The 20,418-nt window shown below is 43.0% G+C and overlaps 1 protein-coding gene across 2 annotated transcripts in view; it reads right to left on the reverse strand.

The window, feature by feature from the left end:
• Positions 1–20,121, reverse strand: part of INPP5D (inositol polyphosphate-5-phosphatase D) — a 58,089-nt gene extending 37,968 nt beyond the window's left edge. For both annotated transcript variants that reach the window (XR_014565059.1, XM_083741789.1), the window contains exons 1-2: positions 19,776–20,121; positions 10,469–10,532 (exon numbers count right to left, since the gene is read on the reverse strand). Coding sequence is in view for 1 of the 2 variants with exons in the window: in XM_083741789.1 (XP_083597915.1) it covers positions 10,469–10,532; positions 19,776–19,909 (198 nt within the window). In the remaining variant the exon portion in view is untranslated. The remainder of the gene's footprint in view (positions 1–10,468; positions 10,533–19,775) is intronic.
• Positions 20,122–20,418: the final 297 nt, after the last annotated feature.

The following is a 20,418-nucleotide window of genomic DNA, read 5'->3' on the forward strand; positions in this document are numbered from 1 at the left end:
ACCACTGTATTCCCCCTCACAGACCCACAATTTCCAGAGTTCCCTGTAAGCAAGATGAACTTTTAAGAGAATTGTAATTTTGTGACAGGAATAGGCATCTTGTAAGTTAACAACCCTCAGCACCCTTAACAAGCTGCAGTTCCAAAAATTCTTTGTGGGGAAGCCATGACTGTTTAAAGTGGTATCATGGTGCTTTAAAAGTACAATATGAAAGCAATCTGAGTCTGGCTCCACCTCCTTTTTGGGCTCCCTGCCTTGTACCCTACCAGTCACAATGGGCACCAACCACCCCTGAATTCCCACCCCCACCAGAGAGATCAGTCCTTCCTCAGTATGGCTTGGAGACTGGAGTGCACATAGCAATATTCATCCCATACAGACCCAGTGAAAATACCAAAAAGTGCTATTAGTGTCACCAGGGCTGCAGCAAAATCTTGGGGGAAATATTGATTACATTTAATATAAACCATCTATGTAAGAATGTGGAAAGTTGAGGAAAAATGTGAACAACATGGATTCAGGCTCTGGGTGTTTTTACTTTTTTAAATTTAATGAGGAACAGAAATGGAAACAAGCAGTGGAAGCAGAAGTGAGAAATGCACAACCGCAGAAAGCAAGCTGGGATGACGGCTGAGGTCCATGAGAGTCACTATCTTTAGTAGTCAAAAATCACAGTTTCAAAAGACAGTCTCTTTTCTCCCCCTCTGCTCATGTTTGAAATGCAAGCCCAAATATATGGGCACAGCACACTTGCTCAATGTGTAGAATAAGGCTTAAAGCTAACACAGAGAAGCCGATCGGGGGAATTGCTTCACCGATGTGTTTTAAGGTCATCTAGCCCAAGTAAGCCAGATCACACCATCAAGCACATGGCTTCCATCAAGGAATCCTAGGAACAAACTAGAGTTCTCAGGATTCTCTGGGGAAAGCCATGTGCTTTAAATGTATGTTTTGGATGTGATCTGACTTACTTGGGCTAGCCATGTGTGGATCACTATATAATTGTGAAGGTCCACACTCCTTACGTAAGGCATGCATAGGGATATTTGCCACATGGAGCTGGGAGCCAGTAGCAGAACCACTGATTGGCAACTAAAAACCTCATCATTGCCCACTCCCAATATGCCCCTCTTCCACCGCATCATGCCTACTAAGAGCTCTTCAGTTAGCAGTCCCAGGTTTCCAGCTACTTACTGTGTAACACTCCCCTTTCTACATGCCACTGTTTGCTCTCCAAATTCCCCAAATGCCAACATTTGATTCACTGGATCCACTATCCATTATGCAGACCTTTCAATCTGACTTCAAACCGGGCTTTGGTACAGAAACTACCATTCAGTGCAGATGTAAAATGCATGGCTCAACACATTAGAGCACATGGCCCCCCCACCGCAGAATCTTGGGAACTGTAGTTTGTTAAGGGTGTTGGGAACTGTAACTCTGTGAGGGGAAAACTACAGTTCCCAGGATTCTTGGGGAAAGATATGTGCTTTGAATATACAGTGGTACCTCGGGTTAAGTACTTAATTTGTTGTGGAGGTCCGTTCTTAACCTGAAACTGTTCTTAACCTGAAGCACCACTTTAGCTAATGGGGCCTCCTGCTGCTGCCGCACCGCCGGAGCACAATTTCTGTTCTCATCCTGAAGCACAGTTCTTAACCCAAGGTACTATTTCTGGGTTAGCGGAGTCTGTAACCTGAAGCGTATGTAACCTGAATCGTATGTAACCCGAGGTACCACTGTACTTTAAATGCATGGTGTGGTTCTGCCCTTGTGGTCACTGGATGGATAGCAGGGGGAATTCCACACTCTCTGTATCATTGAGACCTGCACTGTAAATTTTAATAGAATGGGGTGGGGAGTTGATGTTGAGGTGTCCACTAGCAGCCAGTTTTCATGGCCCCCAATATCATCTCTGTGGAGTGTAGCTAAACTGCCACAGACAATGATGCTGTCAGAGCTGGAAAGGACAGAAGTCAGGTCCTCCCCTCAGCAGAATAAGCAGGAGGGATCCCAAATGCAGCAGAGCTGTCATACAACATTCTGAAGTGAAGCAATACACATCAACTTGTTAAAAAAAAAATCCCTCCCCGAGTAAGGCCAGTGAGTTTAAAATTATCTTAATTCACCACAGGCCAGAGAATCCACTTTAGACCTCAGTAAGCCCCTTGAGCAGAACCCCAAGAGCCGGAGAAGTGAGATCTCACCAAAAATAGCTGTCATAGCCACTGCTTCGCAAGCACCACCTACAACTTATGTAAAGGAGGCTTTGACAGAGGGGCCTTCGGTGGTGTTGGGACAGTGGTGGGATGGCAGCTTCCTGTTGCACCTCAGGTGGCTAAAAGGGACAGGCCGTCCCTAGGTGCAACAAGCTCTGCCCCCTACTGCGAGTGGGAAACACTGAGATAGCATTTGATTGGAAGTGCTCATGTGTGGGTGAACATGCACAAAAATGCACATGCGCATTAGTAGTCTGGTGAGTGTGCAGCCTCAGTGTGTGTTTGAGTGGGTGAGAAGGAAGGACCTGTGAAGCAAGGAAGCTGGGGGGTTGGGAGAGAGAAAGCTGTTGGGGAGGGAGAAAAGGTTATGCAGGCCCTGCTCCCCCCATCCCCTGCTAAATATGCTTTTGTAAACATCATTTACTAAATCTAAAAGCTCTGAAACCCAATTGGGGCAAAGCAATTCCAGAAGCCTATCACAGTAATGTGACCTTAAGATGGGACTTGCAGCTGGAAGAAAAAGCTGTTTCCCAAAATACAAGCCAGCCGCAAGTTTAGACTATTTTAAATGCAACTTTGCGGGTGGAAAGGAAAGTGGAACTGAATGAGGATGACAGGGGGAGTGTGAGCTTTGTTGGTGTGGCTGACAGCAAGCTGTGCTCATTACTTGTACCGAGGTTTAGCTGTTCCTAAAAGCCAATGTGTTGAAATCTCATGTTCATCTTTCTACAAAAGTTCTCACTAACAGCAGGTAAACCTGTTTCTGGGCTGCTGCACTGTAGACTGGAGGTGCCAGTTCTCATGACTGAGTGCACGAAAATCTCCCTTTAGATAGAAACCTAGCTTTCTAGAAAGAAAACTTCCCTTTGACATCTAATTTTTTGATAGGGAGGGGATTTTTGTATGCAGGAAAAGTCTGTCATATGAACCCCCGACCTGCATGGACAACCTGAAGTGGGCACAGAAGGGAAGCATTTTTTACCTCCTCTGCTGTTCATGGTAATTGGCATAAAACTAAACACGATGTTTCCTCACAGTGCAAAAACGGCACCAGGGGCTGGGGGAATGTGATTTTAACTGGGACCATAACCAGGCTGTGGGTTGGTAAGAGTTAAACTCTTCCTCCCGGTCCGCTGTGGCCCCCAGTGCTCCTAGGATCCAGCTGTGATGATTACTTGCATTTTTTTTAAATGCTCACATTAAAGAGGGATATAGGCAGCTGCCTTATACCAATAAGACCATTGATCCATCTAGCTTAGTACTGTCTACACTGACTGGCAGCAGCTCCCAAGGTTTTCTGATGGGGACCTTCCCAGCCCTAGTTGGAAATGCTGGGGTTGAAGCCTGGACATTCTGATACCATACCTCTAAGCTACAGCCCTTCTCCATTTTAACATATTTAATCTGGGCCTGGTTTAGTCTCAGAGCTGCATTCCCTCCCTTCCAAAGAGCAGATGCCCGTGGGGGGCAAGGCCAGAGGCAAAAAGTGGTCTGAGCAACAGATGTGCCTCCCACCTTTGCACATTAGTACCTTTTAGCCATGCAGAGGTTTCTATCACCCACCCAGACAAGTTAAAATGTATTATCACAGTTCAAGTATACATTCTAGCCAGGTAAGAGCACAGAGCAGGGATGGTGAATTGTCCGGGGAGATGAGACATGATCAGGGGAGGGTCTCGAGGGCCAGATCGAGAGGCTTGGAAGGCCACATCAGACCCCTAGTGTTCCCCTCCACTGCTTCAAGTGTTTATCGATAGCATGGAGTGATAAAAATGTCTATAAATTTCTTCAGCTCCAGGTTTTTTTTTAATGCAATATGTGTTTCTTTAAGGCATCAGCTCCTGGGTTTTGATTTTATTAGGGTGCAATGGCGGTGGGGACACTGATTTTGTTTGGGGACATACGGTAATTTACAGGCAATCACATTAATCTATCAATGCTGGTGCTGTTTTATTTCTTCAGTTATTTACAATAATCATGTTGACAGGATGGTGTGCAACGAAGCTGTAATGATTTCTACCTGCACAATAGGAGTTTCTCTCCCATTCCTCTTCCCATGCCACCCCTGCTCCGGAAAATTCTATTCTAGTGGTTCCCCCAACCCACTGGAGCAAATCTGAGGTGTGGGGTGCATGTATGGAGAATGGAGAGGGAGAGGTCCCATTGCACATGGTTTTTTTTGCTAGTGGGAGGATTTTGTTGGATACAAACAATTGTTTTCTACTAAAATAAATTGCACGTCATTATCTTCTATCATTTTCTAATTTCCTGTTAAGAGTAAACCATGTAGAATATATATCTTAGCTAATTTCTCTTTTCACGGTTTCTCTAATATTGACGATTACCATCACTGCCTTTCCTTTTCCTGACATTAGAGACGCCCAAGGGGTAGGGGTCATCCCCAAGTAGCCACATGCAGCTGTTGTTAGTGGTACACACTGCATTTCCTCCCCATTCATAAATGCCAGAAATTTGCTTTTAAAATAAATGTTTTTCACAGGTTTCCAAACAACATCCCGTTGTTTATGGAAATGTTCTAGTTGCCCTGGGTTACCAGGAAAATGGGTGCTTGCATGCTTCTGATAAGCACCTAAAATTTGAAAATAAGCTATTTAGAACACTCTATTCTGTGTATGCCCTAAAACAGTTATGCAGGAGACTATGGATGTAGTTGAAAAATAATTATCTGCCAACGTATGCATTATAGTACAAGCGCACAGCATTTACGGAACATACCATGCCGACATTGTCTAAAATGCTGTACTTAGGGAATGGGTAATTAATTTTTAAAAAACATACTGTAATTAAATAACACATGGTACTTCCTCTTTCCAACAAGTGTTGGCATAAAGACAAGTAACACCACTCTGCGTTTTCAAGCGGTTCTGTCATTTGAAAAGCTAAAATAGCAGTGGGGTGGTTTTTTTGGCATGCTGTTAATCTGAACTCCCAAATGCAAGGCATGAAAAGATTTATATGTGGTAACAATAGCTGTAATGCACAGTGACATATGTAATCAATTGAATCTCCTAAAAGACAGAAGCATCTTCCGAAAGCACTTTGAGATTATTTACACAGTCAGTATCCAGAGATTATTATTGCAAGATTGTCATACTGAAACAGCAGCCTAAATCTACATGAACCAGGTATGTTTGAGCTGTGCAAGGTTTTCCTTTCTTTTCTTTAGTATATCTATCCCTAGGCCCCAACTGCACTGTGCATTTAAAGCACTATTCCATGACTTTAAGCCAGGGGTCCCCAAACTAAGGCCCGTGGGCCAGATAAGGCCCAAGGGACTCGTTTATCCAGCCTGTGGCGACCCCCACTGCCCACTGCTGCCGCCCGCTCTTACAGGCACTGCGCTGCGCAGCTGCCCACTTTTGGGTCAGAGGAGCACCGGAAATAGCTTGTGCACATGCACAACCGTTATTTCCGGTGCACATCCAGGTCGGAGGAAGCCTGTGCACATGCGCACAACCTATTTCTGGTGCTCCTCTGACCCAGAAGTGCACCGGAAATAGTGTGTGCGCACGCGTATGGGCACATGCTCCCCCACCCTCCAGCCCCCAAACCTAGGATGGAACAGACCAATGATTGAGTGTATTCAGAAGTAACACAGAATGCAAACAATTTGATCCATCTATCCCTAACTGACATACAGGCTCATGTGGAGAAAGGCAATCCCCTTGGGTCATGCAAATCTTTAAAAGCCAAAATCAGCCATTCATTCTCTTTGGCCATTAGCAGGTCACTATGTTCTTCTATGGGACGCAGGTGGCGCTGTGGGTTAAAGCCTCAGCGCCTAGGATTTGCCGATTGAAAGGTCGGCGGTTCGAATCCCTGCGGCGGGGTGCGCTCCCGCTGCTCGGTCCCAGCGCCTGCCAACCTAGCAGTTCGAAAGCACCTCCGGGTGCAAGTAGATAAATAGGGACCGCTTACCAGCGGGAAGGTAAACGGCGTTTCCGTGTGTGGCTCTGGCTCGCCAGAGCAGCGATGTCACGCTGGCCACGTGACCCGGAAGTGTCTCTGGACAGCGCTGGCCCCTGGCCTCTTGAGTGAGATGGGCGCACAACCCCAGAGTCTGTCAAGACTGGCCCGTACGGGCAGGGGTACCTTTACCTTTACCTTTTATGTTCTTCTATGGAACTGTGCATCACCCACCAGAGGGATGGGTCCTACTCATATTTTACATGACTATTTTCCCCAGGACACAAGAGAGATAAGCCAGGGGTTCTTGGTCTTGCTGTGAGCAGGTGACTTTCTCCACTCACTTCAGTTCTTCAGTGGCTGCGTAAAAAGGCTTTCAAATATGACATTTCCAAAAATGATGGAACAGAATGCCAATACACACAAGCTGAAAACTGAATGAACTCTTGATTTTCAATACTGAAAATATGAAACTGCTTAGCACAGTGCTTCGGGCTCCCTATGGGAGCATACCAGAATTGTTTCCAGGTGTTTGTGCTCATATGGGCAAATATTGTGAAATGGAATTGGTACAGACAGCATTCTTGCTTGCCTGGGCACCATCTTACATTTGTCACCATGAAGGTGTGACAGGAGAGAATCAAAACTACTTGTATTAACAAATAATAATTGTGTGAGCCAACTCAGTTACTGCTCCTACATGCTGTAAGGTTACATAGGGTTGCCATATTTCAAAAAGTCTTCGAGTTACAGTGGTACCTCAGTTTACGAACTGGAAGTCTGTTCTTAAACCAAAACCATTCTTAAACTGAGGCACGCTTTTCCTAATGAGGCCTCCCACCGCCGGTGCCCTTCCACCGTTCAGATTCTGTTCTTAGACCGAGGTAAAGTTCTCAAACTGAGACACTACAGTATTTCTGATTTTGCAGAGTTTGTAAACCAAATCGTTCTTAAACTGGACTGTTCTTAAACCGAGGTACCACTGTATTTTGAACTATTCTTTACGAGAATTGGCAAAAACGGCACTGTCAACATGGCTTGCCATATGTCTGGAATTTCGCGTACATATAGCTGATTTCTGCTCAGACACTGCTTTTGACCACAGTATTCTGTGTATGTCCAGGAAAATTCTGGACGTATGGCAGCCCTACATTATCTCATGTCAAACAGCCATCAGCTGTGTGCAGGATAGGTCACATAATTTTTAAACAATGGAAAGATAGCTTCCTAAGGTCATTATCAGATCGTTAGAACAGCAAACTAGGGAGGGTGGACTGGCAAAAATTCCAGGGCAGGAACTGGCATACTTCCCAGTATAGCCCTTATTCCCATTTCCACATAGAACTGACACGGGAGACCTGACACTGTGTCTCATTTGCACAGGAAAATAAAATAAAATTCTGTCTATGACGTCAGTGACAAGGCCAGTTGCAGGAAATACAGGATCAATTCTAAGCTGCCAAACTAATCATACTAGGGGAATATACTACATATATCTGCACAGACAACGAGGGGGGGGGGGACTGGTGTGATTGTTGACTGAATCTTTTTACTTAGGCAGGAGCAAAATTTTCTAGCTGTTTTGTAAGTTATGTTCTGTATGTTTTATATTTTAATGTATTTTTAATGTATTTTAATGTGTTTGTTTATTCCATTTGTATACTACCTGTCTGCTAAGGTACCCAAGGAAGTTTAAAGTTTAAAAATACTAAAATTAATAAATTGGAAGGTAGAAGGTCCCATGTCCAATCTCTGGCATCCTACCTAGTGGATGCTAATATTGATATGTCTGCAAAACCCTTCCAGGACTCTCATAAAACATCAGTTACAACGGCTGACTTCATGGCTTTGCTGTTGTTTAGTCGTGTCTGACTCTTTGTGACCCCATGGACCAGAGCATGCCAGGCACTTCTGTCTTCCACTGCCTCCCGCATGGCTTTAGCATCATGCTATCTTTCTCTTTAGCTTGTGGCTATATAGCTCAGTTGGTAGAGCATGAGACTCTTAAACTCAGGGTTGTGGGTTTGAGCCCCACACTGGGCAAAAAAGGTGATGACCCTTGTGGTCGCTTCCAGCTCTTTAATTCTATGCTTCTATGCTCTTACCTCCCTGTGGAGAGGCATGGGGTTGAATTTTTATTTATATATATATAATTGGAATTAATGCGCCTAAACCTGAGTTATTCAGAACATTCATTTGGAGAACTCTGTGTGTGTGTTTGTGTGTGATATCCAAATAGGTTCTGAACACAAGCTCCATTTATTACAATGCGACTGGCAGCCTGGCCCTGTTAACATGCAGCATAGTTCTTATGTTTTCAGTGGGGAATCCAACAGGAAAAGCACCTTCATGTATATCAGGCCCCATCAACTCTCCAGCAAGCTGATACCTTCTAGTGTGATAAGAATGCATAAGCATCCTACAGTTTCAGCTTCTTCTGGTGAGCAATGAGTCACAGTTGCTGGGCTGCTTTCGAACTACGCACTGTGTGTCATCGATTTCCTGTTACACAGAGTCCCGACCTCAGAGGCGGAGCAGGAAAAAAAGTGACCAGATGCGCAAAGCTTTCATCAGTCTGTGCAAGGCCAGAAACTACCGTGGAATCTTGAGGTCAGGAAGTGCTGAAGGAGAGCAAAATCAGAGCCCTTTCATGTCAGGAATGGGAAGGATATCCTTAGACGACATTGGATGAATGAAGTGCTTATGAATAATGCTGGGCATAAAAGGCAATTATTCAAGTGTATCACAGTCACATCCCTGCTTTAGGTCAAATGATGGAAGAAGAACGATGCATGGCAACAGGTAAAGTAGTTTCCCATCTCACATAAATGGACCAGACATCTGCAACTTTGTCATGCTTGAAATAATAATAATAAAAATCATATAATTCCCCCCTATACTCAATGGGATTGCCCTTAGGATGCGCCTCAGGCATTCTCCTTCCCCCAGAAGACTCACTGAGCAGAAAAGCTGGATTATATAAAGGCCTTTCCCAAAGGGAAGAAAATGCTGCATCTGGAAATCAGAGGCCAAGTGTAGTCAGTGGTTTCTGATGTCCCATGGTGGGGAAAAGGTAGGACTGTGGATGGTTCTACAAGAAATGGTTGAAAGGATTGTGTGTGTTTAGCCCAGAGAAGAGAAGTTTATAGGCTGACACTTACTTATTTTAGACATTTATATACTCCTTAATTATTTGTATTTCTAAGTGGCATGCATAAAAAATAATCCACAGAAAATGGGAGAATAAAGCAATAAAGAATTATCACAAGACCAAACGCTACCTTAAAATACCAGCTGGAACAAGAAAGTTTTAGCCATTCACCTGAAGGTCAGCAAGGAGGGTCCCTGCTGTCAAATCTCAGTTGGGAGTTTAGGCCCAATTCACTGAATGCATGGTTTCTGGTAGTTATGAGCTGTGCACCTGAGCCATGGGAGACCACCATCAGAGAATGCCCTAAAGGTCTCAGTAGATCAGGAACAGGTGTCCCTTAAGATACCCTGGATCCATACCATTAAGGGCCTGGTTAATTTATACAAGAATGTTGAACCTGGCCTGGTAACATCTGGGCAGCCAGTGCAAGCTTTTATGTGCTGGTGATTGTCTCTCCCCATCAACAGTCCAGCTGCAGCATTTTGTCCAATCACAAAGTCTTGAGGTTACCAATGCATGAATCACCACAACTGGGTGATTCCATGATAGCAGTCTTTCTACAATCACAGAATTGTAGAAATGTAGAAGGGACCTCAAGGGTCATCTAGTACAACTCCCTGCAATGCAAGAATGGCATGTGAAAGACTGTCCTGCAGAAGACAGAGCTGTTTCACAGCGGAACATACTGCCTCAGGAGATGATGGGCTCTCCATTGCGTTATGCACTGAGCAGAGAGTTAGACTTGGTGACCTCAAAGGTAACTTCCAATTCCACGCTGTGCAGTAGAGTGTAAAATGAGACTGCATATGGCTTTCCTGAGCAATCAGCAGCATTTATTGCATAGCCTAGGAAACATCTCCATGGCAATCGGCCGCCTACAGTTAGGGAATCCACTGTGAATAAAAATACCTAGAGCTACTGACACTAGGGCAACAGTGCACTTCCACTGCACTCCTCAACATTTTGTTTACCAACACACCACTCACTGTTGTCTCTGGTTAGTATCATATTTGAGATCCCTCTACAACACGAATGGTAAAGCTGTGGTCCTTCAGATGTTCTTGGACTAAAGCTGCCATCATCCTTGTCCTCCCTCTTATGATATATTTCTCATATAAGACAACAGAATGTGAAACTAAAGTGCCATATTTAGCATTAAATGAGGGCTTACCTGGATAACTAGCTTATGTTCTTTATTTGGTAGAATCCTGTAGGTATACACACAGTTCCGATACCTGGGACACATAAGAGGAGAGGATGTTAGAAGAAGAAAAGGTAAGTCTGGCAAGATATGTTAATCACAGTGTTTATTGTTGTGTTGATAGTCTGTAGGGGTAGAGAACCTGTGCCTCTCCCAATGTTGTTGAGCTCTCATCAGCCACAGCCAGCATGACAAATGATCATGGCTGATGGGAGTTATAATTCAGCAATGTCTGGAGAAACAAAGGTTCCCCGCTTCTGGTCTGAAGCATACAAGGCCAACCTGATCAGTCTGAAAACTTTATTTTTATTTCCTCCTTGATATCTAACTGCCTCGCCCCATTCCTGACTCTTGAGGTTGCAAAAATAAGCTTGAAAATGTCACATCGATACGTAATCATCAGGAAGGTTGTACAGTGACCCCACATTTATTGTGTTTTCAAATGTCACCATTATTCAAGTCCATTTTGAGATTTCAAAGGCTGTTTCTGGGATTCCAAAATTCTTAGTATACCTGGAATATTGAGTCTGAAGGCCTAATCAGACTTTACAAGCTACAGAGCTGTTCAGTATTTCTCTTTCTCGTTTCCACTGATAATGCCTAGTGTTACATCAAGTAAGAGTGGATGTCATCATGTTTCTCCTATGCCACAGATGACAGCTAATGAACTGAGCTGGGGACAAGGAAATGTTCAGCAAGCTGTTAGTAGTAAGAGAGGAAAAGAGATATGGTGTTGGAATGGCTCCATATGTATTAGTTTTAACATATTTGAGTTTAAACATCTTGTTGGCCTGGAATTCTATGGATTGGGGCTTCCAGGACAGATGGAATGGTTTCCGCTTTCTGCCTTGGACTTGGCATTTATCTCTCTCCATCCATTTCCTTCTCTTTTAAATTTTCCATTTAAAAAACAGAACCTCTAAGGGCTTGTGCCTTTGATTGCAAAGCTATGATGCCCACAGACGTGGGCCGGGGGGGGGGAGCAGGTTTCCATCATATCAAAAAGTGGAATTAGCAGAAAGACAGATTACCAGTACTTTACAAAAATCCACCAAAGAACCTAAGACCATTTTTGCATCCGCCACTTTTTTGGCCATGGTCATGCTTAAGGATAAAAGTATCAAATCACAATGTCACTTAGGACAGAAACTGCTGTTTAGCAAAGAGAGAGGAGGTTATTTGTTTCAAAATGGGAAACTAATCTCTTATGCAGCAGAGACATACATATAATTGAAAAAAATGTCTGTGGTTGCATCAGTTCTAATCAAAATACTAGCTGTTGAATGTGCCACTTGTCATAAGGTACACCCTCTGTCTCCAGCCATAATCACATATTTTGAAAGACACTGCCTTCTGCAAATTTTTTCAGAGGCAAAGCAGAATTTCTGCTGAGAATGACTAGCTGTTCCATAAGAGACCATGCTATTTGCTTCTTCATCACTTCCAGAAAATAAGAGCAAGCAGATCATCTCAGGATTTGTCAAGACAGTTTTCAGACATGTCATGGGAAAACATTCTACACAGATATTTCTCCAACACTGCTGCTCTCCCAGTGTGATCAAAAACAGAGGCAAATCCACCAGGCTGAACACCTCAAAGCAAGGAACCCCTAAAAGTGAACTAGTGGGTTTCACCTTCTGAGACTCAGGTAAAGAAAGGACTTCTCACACAGAAAGCATATCCACACCATACATTAAAGCACATTTAAGCACATGGCTGCCCCCAAATAATCTTAGGAACTGTAGTTAACCTTTGCAAAGCTATAATGATCAGCACTTTTAACAGACTACAGTTCCCATCATTCTTTTGGGGGAAGCTATGTGCTTTAAACGTATGGTGTAGATGTGGCCTTAATCCCCACATGAACCACAGCAGACTCTATGCCCACTTGCCCACTACTAGAGCATTCCCAACTGCCTGTAAGCTGCTGAGGTAAATGAGGGGAGAAGTATGGAAGAGTCTGTTGCTGTATACACTGGGAGGAACTAGAATGTCATGAAAGACTTTTGCCTCTTTCTCTGAGGTGCCTAATTAAAACCTCTGGCTGTTGAAAAGAAAAGGGCCAGAAGTCATTTGATAAGGAGCTACACAGGGGCCAGATGAAAGCCCTCAGTGTATTTGTGCTGGTGCTTATTTTCTATGATAAAGTCATTTTGCTGCTGCTTCTTTCTTTAAAAAAAAAACTTCTCTAAATTCAAGCATTCTTTTCCTTGGGATTCACTGTAAATCTCTGTTTGTGATTGCCTACCATTAATTATTTTATTGCTTAAATGTGCTTTAATATTTTGCTCCACTCAGGATTCTATGTCATTGAATGCAGCGGGGCTTATTTCCAGGTTTACAACCTTAGGCTGAGAAATAGAAATAATTCATTTCATTTAAATTTATCTTCCAAAGAGCACAAAGTGGCATATATACAGTAGTTCTCCCTGTACGCACACACGCCCCCCCCCCATTATTTTCACAAAAGCCCTGTGAGGTAAATTATGTTGAGAGACAGTGACTGGCTCAAGTTCACTCAGTGAGATACATCACTGAGTGGTGATTTGAACCCTAGCCTCCCAGATCCTAGTCTGACACACTAATCTATCCTTTTTCAACCTTGGGTCCCCAAATGTTGTTGGACTACAACTCCAACCATCCCTAGCTAGCAGGACCAGTGGTCAGGGAAGATAGGAGTTGTAGTCCGACAATAGCTAGGGACCCAAGTTTGGGAAAGGTTGCTGTAACCACTTCACCAGGATTCCTCAACCTCGGCCCTCCAGATGTTTTTGGCCTACAACTCCCATGAGCCCTAGCTAGCAGGACCAGTGGTCAGGGATGATGGGAATTGTTGTCTCAAAACATCTGGAGGGCCGAGGTTGAGGAAGCCCGCACAGCACCATATTAGAAGTGGATCAATCTGTCGATCTCATTTTCTCTATTTCTCTCTCTCTCTCTTTAAATCTTATATTCAGTTCTCCATATTTCTGCATCATTCTGTGAATTTATTTTTAAAGTCCTCATGAAAATGTGCCAGCATTTTAGTGCAAATTTCTCCCAATGGGCACGTTTTTGCTGGCATTTTTCCCTAATAAAATGCATTTTATATGCTATTTTCACTAATGTATGCACACTTCTGTACACATTATTTGGTTGGAGAATTGCATCATGAAATTTGAAGAAGTGTGAGTTTCAAAAGGTAGCGGTGTTTCGGTTTGCATATTGCTTCAGAAACTGCAAACTAGGTAGGTTCTTCTTATTGAAGTTCAAACCAAACCCAGTTTCTTCCCCATCCCTACTCCCCAACAGCTCATCAGTGGTGCTATGTACTGAGTTGAATAGGATCCAAAAGCCAGCAGTCTGATTGGTCCTAGAACAATAGGATTCAGAATGCAGCAGTCTGATTGGTCCTAGAACAATGCAGTAGTATCATTGGTCCGCAGGAGCCACCCAATCCAGCTCCAGGTGGAAGTGAATCCGCAACCTGATTGGCCAACAGGAGAATCCCAGAATTAGCCAATCACGTGCGGCCCATTGTGTAAATGTATATAAAGCAGATATTTGGGGGGAACTTTCATTTCCTCCCTACTATGAGCTGAATAAAGAGCATGAAATCCACACTTGACTCCGAGTATATTTCAAGTAATATGACTGAAGAGTTGAGGACTAGGGAGGGAATTGGATTGCTCACAGGCCAAGATTAATTCTACCCTTTGTCCTTTCCGGAGAGACCTCAAAGTGTAAAGAACAACATGGGTGTGGAAACAGCATTGCCTCAGCCAGATCCAAAGATTTTGGGCTGTTTCTGCGACTTTAAGAATAATAAAATGTGGATTGTGAGGTTTTAGGGATGCAACTATAGCAGGCATAGGCAAACTCGGCCCTCCAGATGTTTTGGGACTACAACTCCCATCATCTTTCATGAGTCAGGTTCCAGAGTTGTTGTTTTTAAGTGGATGTTGACTTATATTGGCCCATAACCCTAAGCACTTTTATCCCTGTGCAATATACTTCCCAGTATCAACACCAGACTTGGGGAGAAAAGGATTCAGAGAAATGGATTTCAGGAATATAATGGGGGTGGCGGTTCAGCTCCTTTCATCCACAGGACACTTTTTATGTAAAAATCAGACCTATTACCACCCTCCCTGTATATGCAGTCTTGGCAGATATGTGATTCAACAAATGCAACATTTCACATCTATTTAGGTTCTGAATGTGTGAGACTTAAACTGAATGTGTGTGGCTGCACTCTGTCAATTCAGATGCATTCATGCTTTTGAAAAACTGATACAGTGCCTCTGGTCTGCATTGTTATAATGGTTATTTTCCTCAATGGGTTGCCAAGTAATTAAATGATCCTTAACTGAACACAGAATCAAAACACCACCCGAGAGTATTCCCCTTCTGTTCTCTTTCTGTTGTATTATTTTTTTAACTCAGGGAACAAAGAGCAGAAGATAGAGTTTTATCTGAAGAGTAGAAAAGATCAGAAAGAGCCATTAAAAAAAAAACAAAACCAACAGTTTTTAGGCTTAATTTCCAGACTTCTATAGTAATGGGAGTCTCACCTCCAAAAAGGACAATTAATGGGATGCTTTGCTTGGGGCTGGAATTATTGAACCAGCATGATTAGAATATCTGAGGAATCCTCACTTTTGACTGTGGAATTGACGCAGACAGTTTTCTGAAGGTATTTTCACACATGACAATTAAATATATTTTTGCAGTTACTGTGGTTCTGTTTGAAATGTAAACCCGCCCTTGCCCTAGAATGTCTATTCACTTTCATATGTGGCCCTCTCCCATGCTCTGTTCTTTCCTGACAGCAGTGTAGTCAAAGGGCTAATGAATCTTAAGGGCATTTATAAATACATATTTTTAAAACAACAACAACCTTCTTTTATTTATCTACAGGCATTTCTGTTAAAGACAGGAAGAGCTCAGAGAACATACTAGTGCAGCTATCTGTCTCATCTGTCTTTATTCAAATTTTTATTTCCATCTCAGAACATGGTAGGAAAATTACTACTTCTTCCTCACGGTAAGCACTATAGGACCTTTATTCTCTCTTCGTTAAGCTTTGAACACTTTAGCTAGACAAACTAGTCCATTGAAAGGGTTTAGTTAGCAAGCTGTCTCATCCCTGCTTGAATTCTTATCAATAAGCTATTTTGACGTATGTTACAAAACCACATTTTTAGCTTACGCTTTGCTTGTGAACTTTTACAAGAACTGCTGCACTGATGATTTACGTCACAAACTGTTAAACACTGAATGTCCAGACAGTCTGTTCAGTTCCGAATATATTTGTGTCACTCATTTGCTATCATGGTAAAAGTTGCCTACCTAATTCACAGTTTCTGTAACAATATGCAAAGTGAAACACAGCTACCTTTGAAACTTCCACTTCTCCAAATTTAAGTATGCAGTTGTTTAACCAAATAATGCATATAAAAATGTGTGTATTGAGGCAAGATGTGCATAAAAACACATATGTTAATGAAAATAACACCATAAAATAACATAATAATAAAAAATCATGCCTTGCATCCAACTAAGTCCTGCACAAAGTAGACCCATTTAAATTCATGAACCTGATTTAGACATGTCTGCTCTGAGTAGGGCTAGCATTGGCCACAATCATAGATGTAACCTAAAAGATCATATATATCCAATTCCACATGGGTGACCACATGATCACCCAGAAATTGCTGTTATGGTTGTACAGCAGCCAAGGCAAACATAGACACATTTCTGTGACTTCTTTGTTGTCATTCTAACTAAAATGCTAATTCCTCTGATTTTGCTCAGTTGATGTGCTCCTTCAACAGCAGGCAGAAGAAGCTTTTCTCCTGCTTCTTCACCACAAACACAGCATCTTAAGTTATACAGGATATTTTGATGTCCCATATCAAAAAGTAAAGGGCATAACTGAAACATAGCAATGTTAATCTAGACAGATCAATGAAATAATTTTGCAGTTCATGGTGAAGCTATCAGGAAGCATTCTTAACATTTGCCGTTAAATAAAGATCACCAAACAAAGATATCTCCCACCCACATCTTGAATTTAAGCAACTGAATTTAAGCAACTGACACATCAGAATTTAGAAATCTAGATATCTAGATAAAAGTCATATAACTTGACCACCTGACTAACAAGTAAGCAGTACTGGTTGCACAATCCAGCTGAAACACTTTGTTAAAACGATTCCTTGAAAGCTTCTCCCGGCCTTCCTAAGCCTGGTGCCCTCCAGATGGCTAGAGTCCTGGACTAGCTAGAGGAGATCCAGGTTCAAATCATCACTCAGCCAAGATACTCACTGGATATCATTTGGGCAGTTTCTCCGTCTAATTTACCTCACATATGAAATATGAAATATCTTAAATCTATACTATTAAAAGTGACATAATCATATTCTTATATTTACCAGAAGTACTCCCTTCATAATATAGCTGATGGGGGTACCCCCTGAATGTCAAAAATTGCGTTTAGCACCTTGTTTTGATTGAAATTATTGAAAGGATTTCAAGTGAGGAAGCCCACCAAAAGCCTGTGATTCTGTGGGTTTAGTTTAAGCTGCAGTTCTTAACACATATATTAGGAAATAAGCCCCATTGAACTTGGTGGGACTTGCTTCTGAAGAAACATGCATAGGATAGGTCTTTTAGTTTACAGGATTTTTTAAAAAATGAATTACTTACAACCCCCCTTATGCCCTCTAACATTTCAGGAGCCCACTAATATACTGCTCATTGGATCAAGTTTTTAAAACATAGATGCCTAAAGCTGGGTCTCTAGATCCACATTTAAATGTTAGCATTGCCAAGAAGTGTTGATGCGTCAAGCAATTTGTAGATCATATGCTTATGTTCTGGAGTCTATAAATGGATTTCGGCTGCTAATTTTGGCCTTCTTTTTTTCATATCTTGCCTGGAAATTTTTGTTTCAATGCATGGCTATGGCTGTACTGCAAAACACAAGCATGGTTCCTGAGAAGCCCAGTTTTCCTTTTTTTTTTAAAAAAAGAATACTTTTAGGCTTCTACATTTGTGCAGGTAGGTTTTAGAAGGCATGGGGGGCACTTTGCAGACACTCCACTCCTTGAAAGAGTGCCCAGTCCAAGTGTAGTTTAACGTTAAATAAAGAAGGAGAGCAGGGACCTTGAAGTTCCTCACTTGGACAGTAGACTGGACATCTCATCACCATTTCCCCCCACTGTGGTAAGATATATTTGTAGTTTATCATAACAATTATTTCTAATTTTGCATATATGCACACAAATTAGCATGTGCACATTTTATGCAAATCTGTGTCCTCATTCATCCTTTTTCTTCTTCTTTTTCTTGTAATGCATTTCCTCTTCTTTGGCAATCTGTGAGTGGCAGCTCTAAGGAGATGTGGTTATGCTGACATTTAAGATAGTGTTTTCTCCACTTCCCCAATGCTACAGTGTTGTGTTTCATATGGATGAAAGAAAGCTTGTGGTATTTTTCTAATGTTTGTTTTACATAGCAGAGCATAGTGGAAGCCAATAGGCATCTGCAGCAGGGAACAAATTTACTGACTGATCTCAAGATTCCCAAAGCAACAGGGTAGACTCACTTCTAAACGGCTTCCAGTCCAGCTAAATTCCAGCTCAGAAACTGACCAAGAGAAATTGATGCATGTTCTTTGCTGTGAGTAGCTGCTGAATTAAGGATATGAAAAGAATAGGAGAGATCAGAAGTGGGTCATCTAGGTGACTGCAAACAGGCCCTTCACGGAGCAGCTGATGGACCGTCCGTCTATACCATCAAATAATATTCATATTTCTTTACGATTGGGGATTTCTCTCCAAACTTCTGAGGCGCTACCTTCCAGTTTCCAAGGTCCAATAAATTATTAATTCAAACTTCCTGAATTTTGCCAAATGTCCCATTCATGTTAAGCCATGTTTTACCTCGACAACCACAAACTTGGCTTGGGAAGTGTCTGTCTCTGCAACTCTAATTTGAAGTGCCTGTGATTCATCTCCATGCTTCAGCCTTTGCTGGTCTCAACTACTTTGCATCCCTGACAGCAACAGTCAGTTGCACAGTCCATATAGCTGATCTCCCAGTCCCACAGTAGGGTCAGTATCCAAAACATTCATTTAATGCATTCTCATGCCTCTTTAATAGGCTTGGCTCCCCCCCCCCCCAAGAATCGAGGGAACTGTAGTTTGTTAAGGGTGGTGAGAATTGTAGCACTGCGAGGAGTCTCCTAACAACTCTCAGCACCCTTAACAAACTATAGTTTCCAGTCTTCTTTGGGGGATGCCGCAACTGTTTAAAGCGGCACAAGAGTGCTTTAAATGCATGGTGTTGATGTGACAAATAAATGGATTGCATTCAGGTCCTATTTGTGGGCTTCTCGCAGGCATCTGGCTGGCCTAGATGGGCCATTGGCCTAAGCCAGGAGGCTGCTCTTATGTTTTTATGGATGATCATGAGGTAAACAGGTTTTCCCTTCACATCTTCCCAGTTGTGCACTGCAGCAGCGGTGGAGCATATGCCCGCACTGCCTTGGGTGGGTGGGCAGTGTGCCTGCCTGTGTGCCACAGTTCAGAGTAGGAGACAGGTGAGGAAGCTACTGCCCAATCTCCTCCTGCTGTCCGCTATCCGGTCAGCCAAGGCATCCCCTCTCAAAATTACGCCCGGGGCTGCAGCACCCCTCACGCTATGCCTCTGCACTGCAGTAGCCTCCAAGACTACGTACATCCTCTAAATATGTCTGAGGAGTTATTCAGAAAACCAGCATGTTTGTAGTATGCAAAAAAACCCAACACACCTGTTATGGTTATATCAACTCGAGAGACAGAGAGGGAAAGAATGAACTGGTGGACTCCAAATTATCAGTCCAATCCTGTACACACCTACTCAGAAGTAAATTTCATTAAGTTCAGTGGCGCTTACTGTAAAGGACTGCAGCCTCAGCAAATTAATGGATTTTAAAAAAAATAAAATAAAACAAAGCAAAGCAAACCATAGGTGCAACAAGATGAAGCCTTACTGCTACCTACATAATTGTTTAAGAAATTGCACTTTTGCCACTGTCTCTCTTTAAATCTGCTCATGTGTAGCAACTCTTCTCATGTAGCTTATTCTGTCATGCCAGCCATACACCCAAGTTCTTTTGCTGCCTCCAGTTGAGCACAGGCATCACCTGTCACATACAGAGAGATCAGACCGTACTTTAGCTCCATGCACGGCTTGCTGCAGAAGGAGGAGAGGAGCCGCTGAGTGCAGTGGAGGCACAAGCCATACTTACAGCAAGCACAGGGCGTATGCTGAGGGGATGGACTCACTGGCCCGCACAAGGAAGCTTCCATCCTTGCCTACTTTAGAGAGCAGGTCCTCAGCTCGTGAGCGGGTGATGGTTCCGTGGTACCAGCACTGATCCATGCCTTGACTCGCGAGGGAAGGAGCCCGTCCCGAAACGAAATGAAAACAAATGTTAATTTAAAAATAACGATAACCACCCAACCGGCAACTTGTGTGGAGATCCCAGAGCTGTCTGTGTGTAGTGCTCAGAAGCAGAAGCAGCTGCTCACTCAGCTTCCTGTTTCAAATTGTGCAGAGAGAGGGAAAGGAAACAGAGCTGAACTTCCTCATAGAAATCAAGAAAGAGAGAGAGAGAGATGCCACGCACACTTCCCTGGCCCCTCCCTCTGTGCCATGGCACAGCCCACATCAGACGGAAGCCCATTCTAGCCACCAGCTTTGCACAAGTTTGATGGGTACAGTTTGCATTGCAGCCTCATTTGTCCAAAAATGAATCTGACCCCAGTCAAGATAGCATTCTTCCCTCTTTCCCTCCAGCCCACCCCCACCCCCATTTTGCATGTCTCTCTGTCCTTGGACACCTCTGACTTAAAACACAATTGTCTTTTATCTGCTTTGCCTGAAGAAAG

This window comes from Podarcis gaigeae, assembly GCF_964106915.1.
Source record: "Podarcis gaigeae genome assembly, chromosome: 5".
NCBI classification, from domain to species: Eukaryota; Metazoa; Chordata; class Lepidosauria; order Squamata; family Lacertidae; genus Podarcis; species Podarcis gaigeae.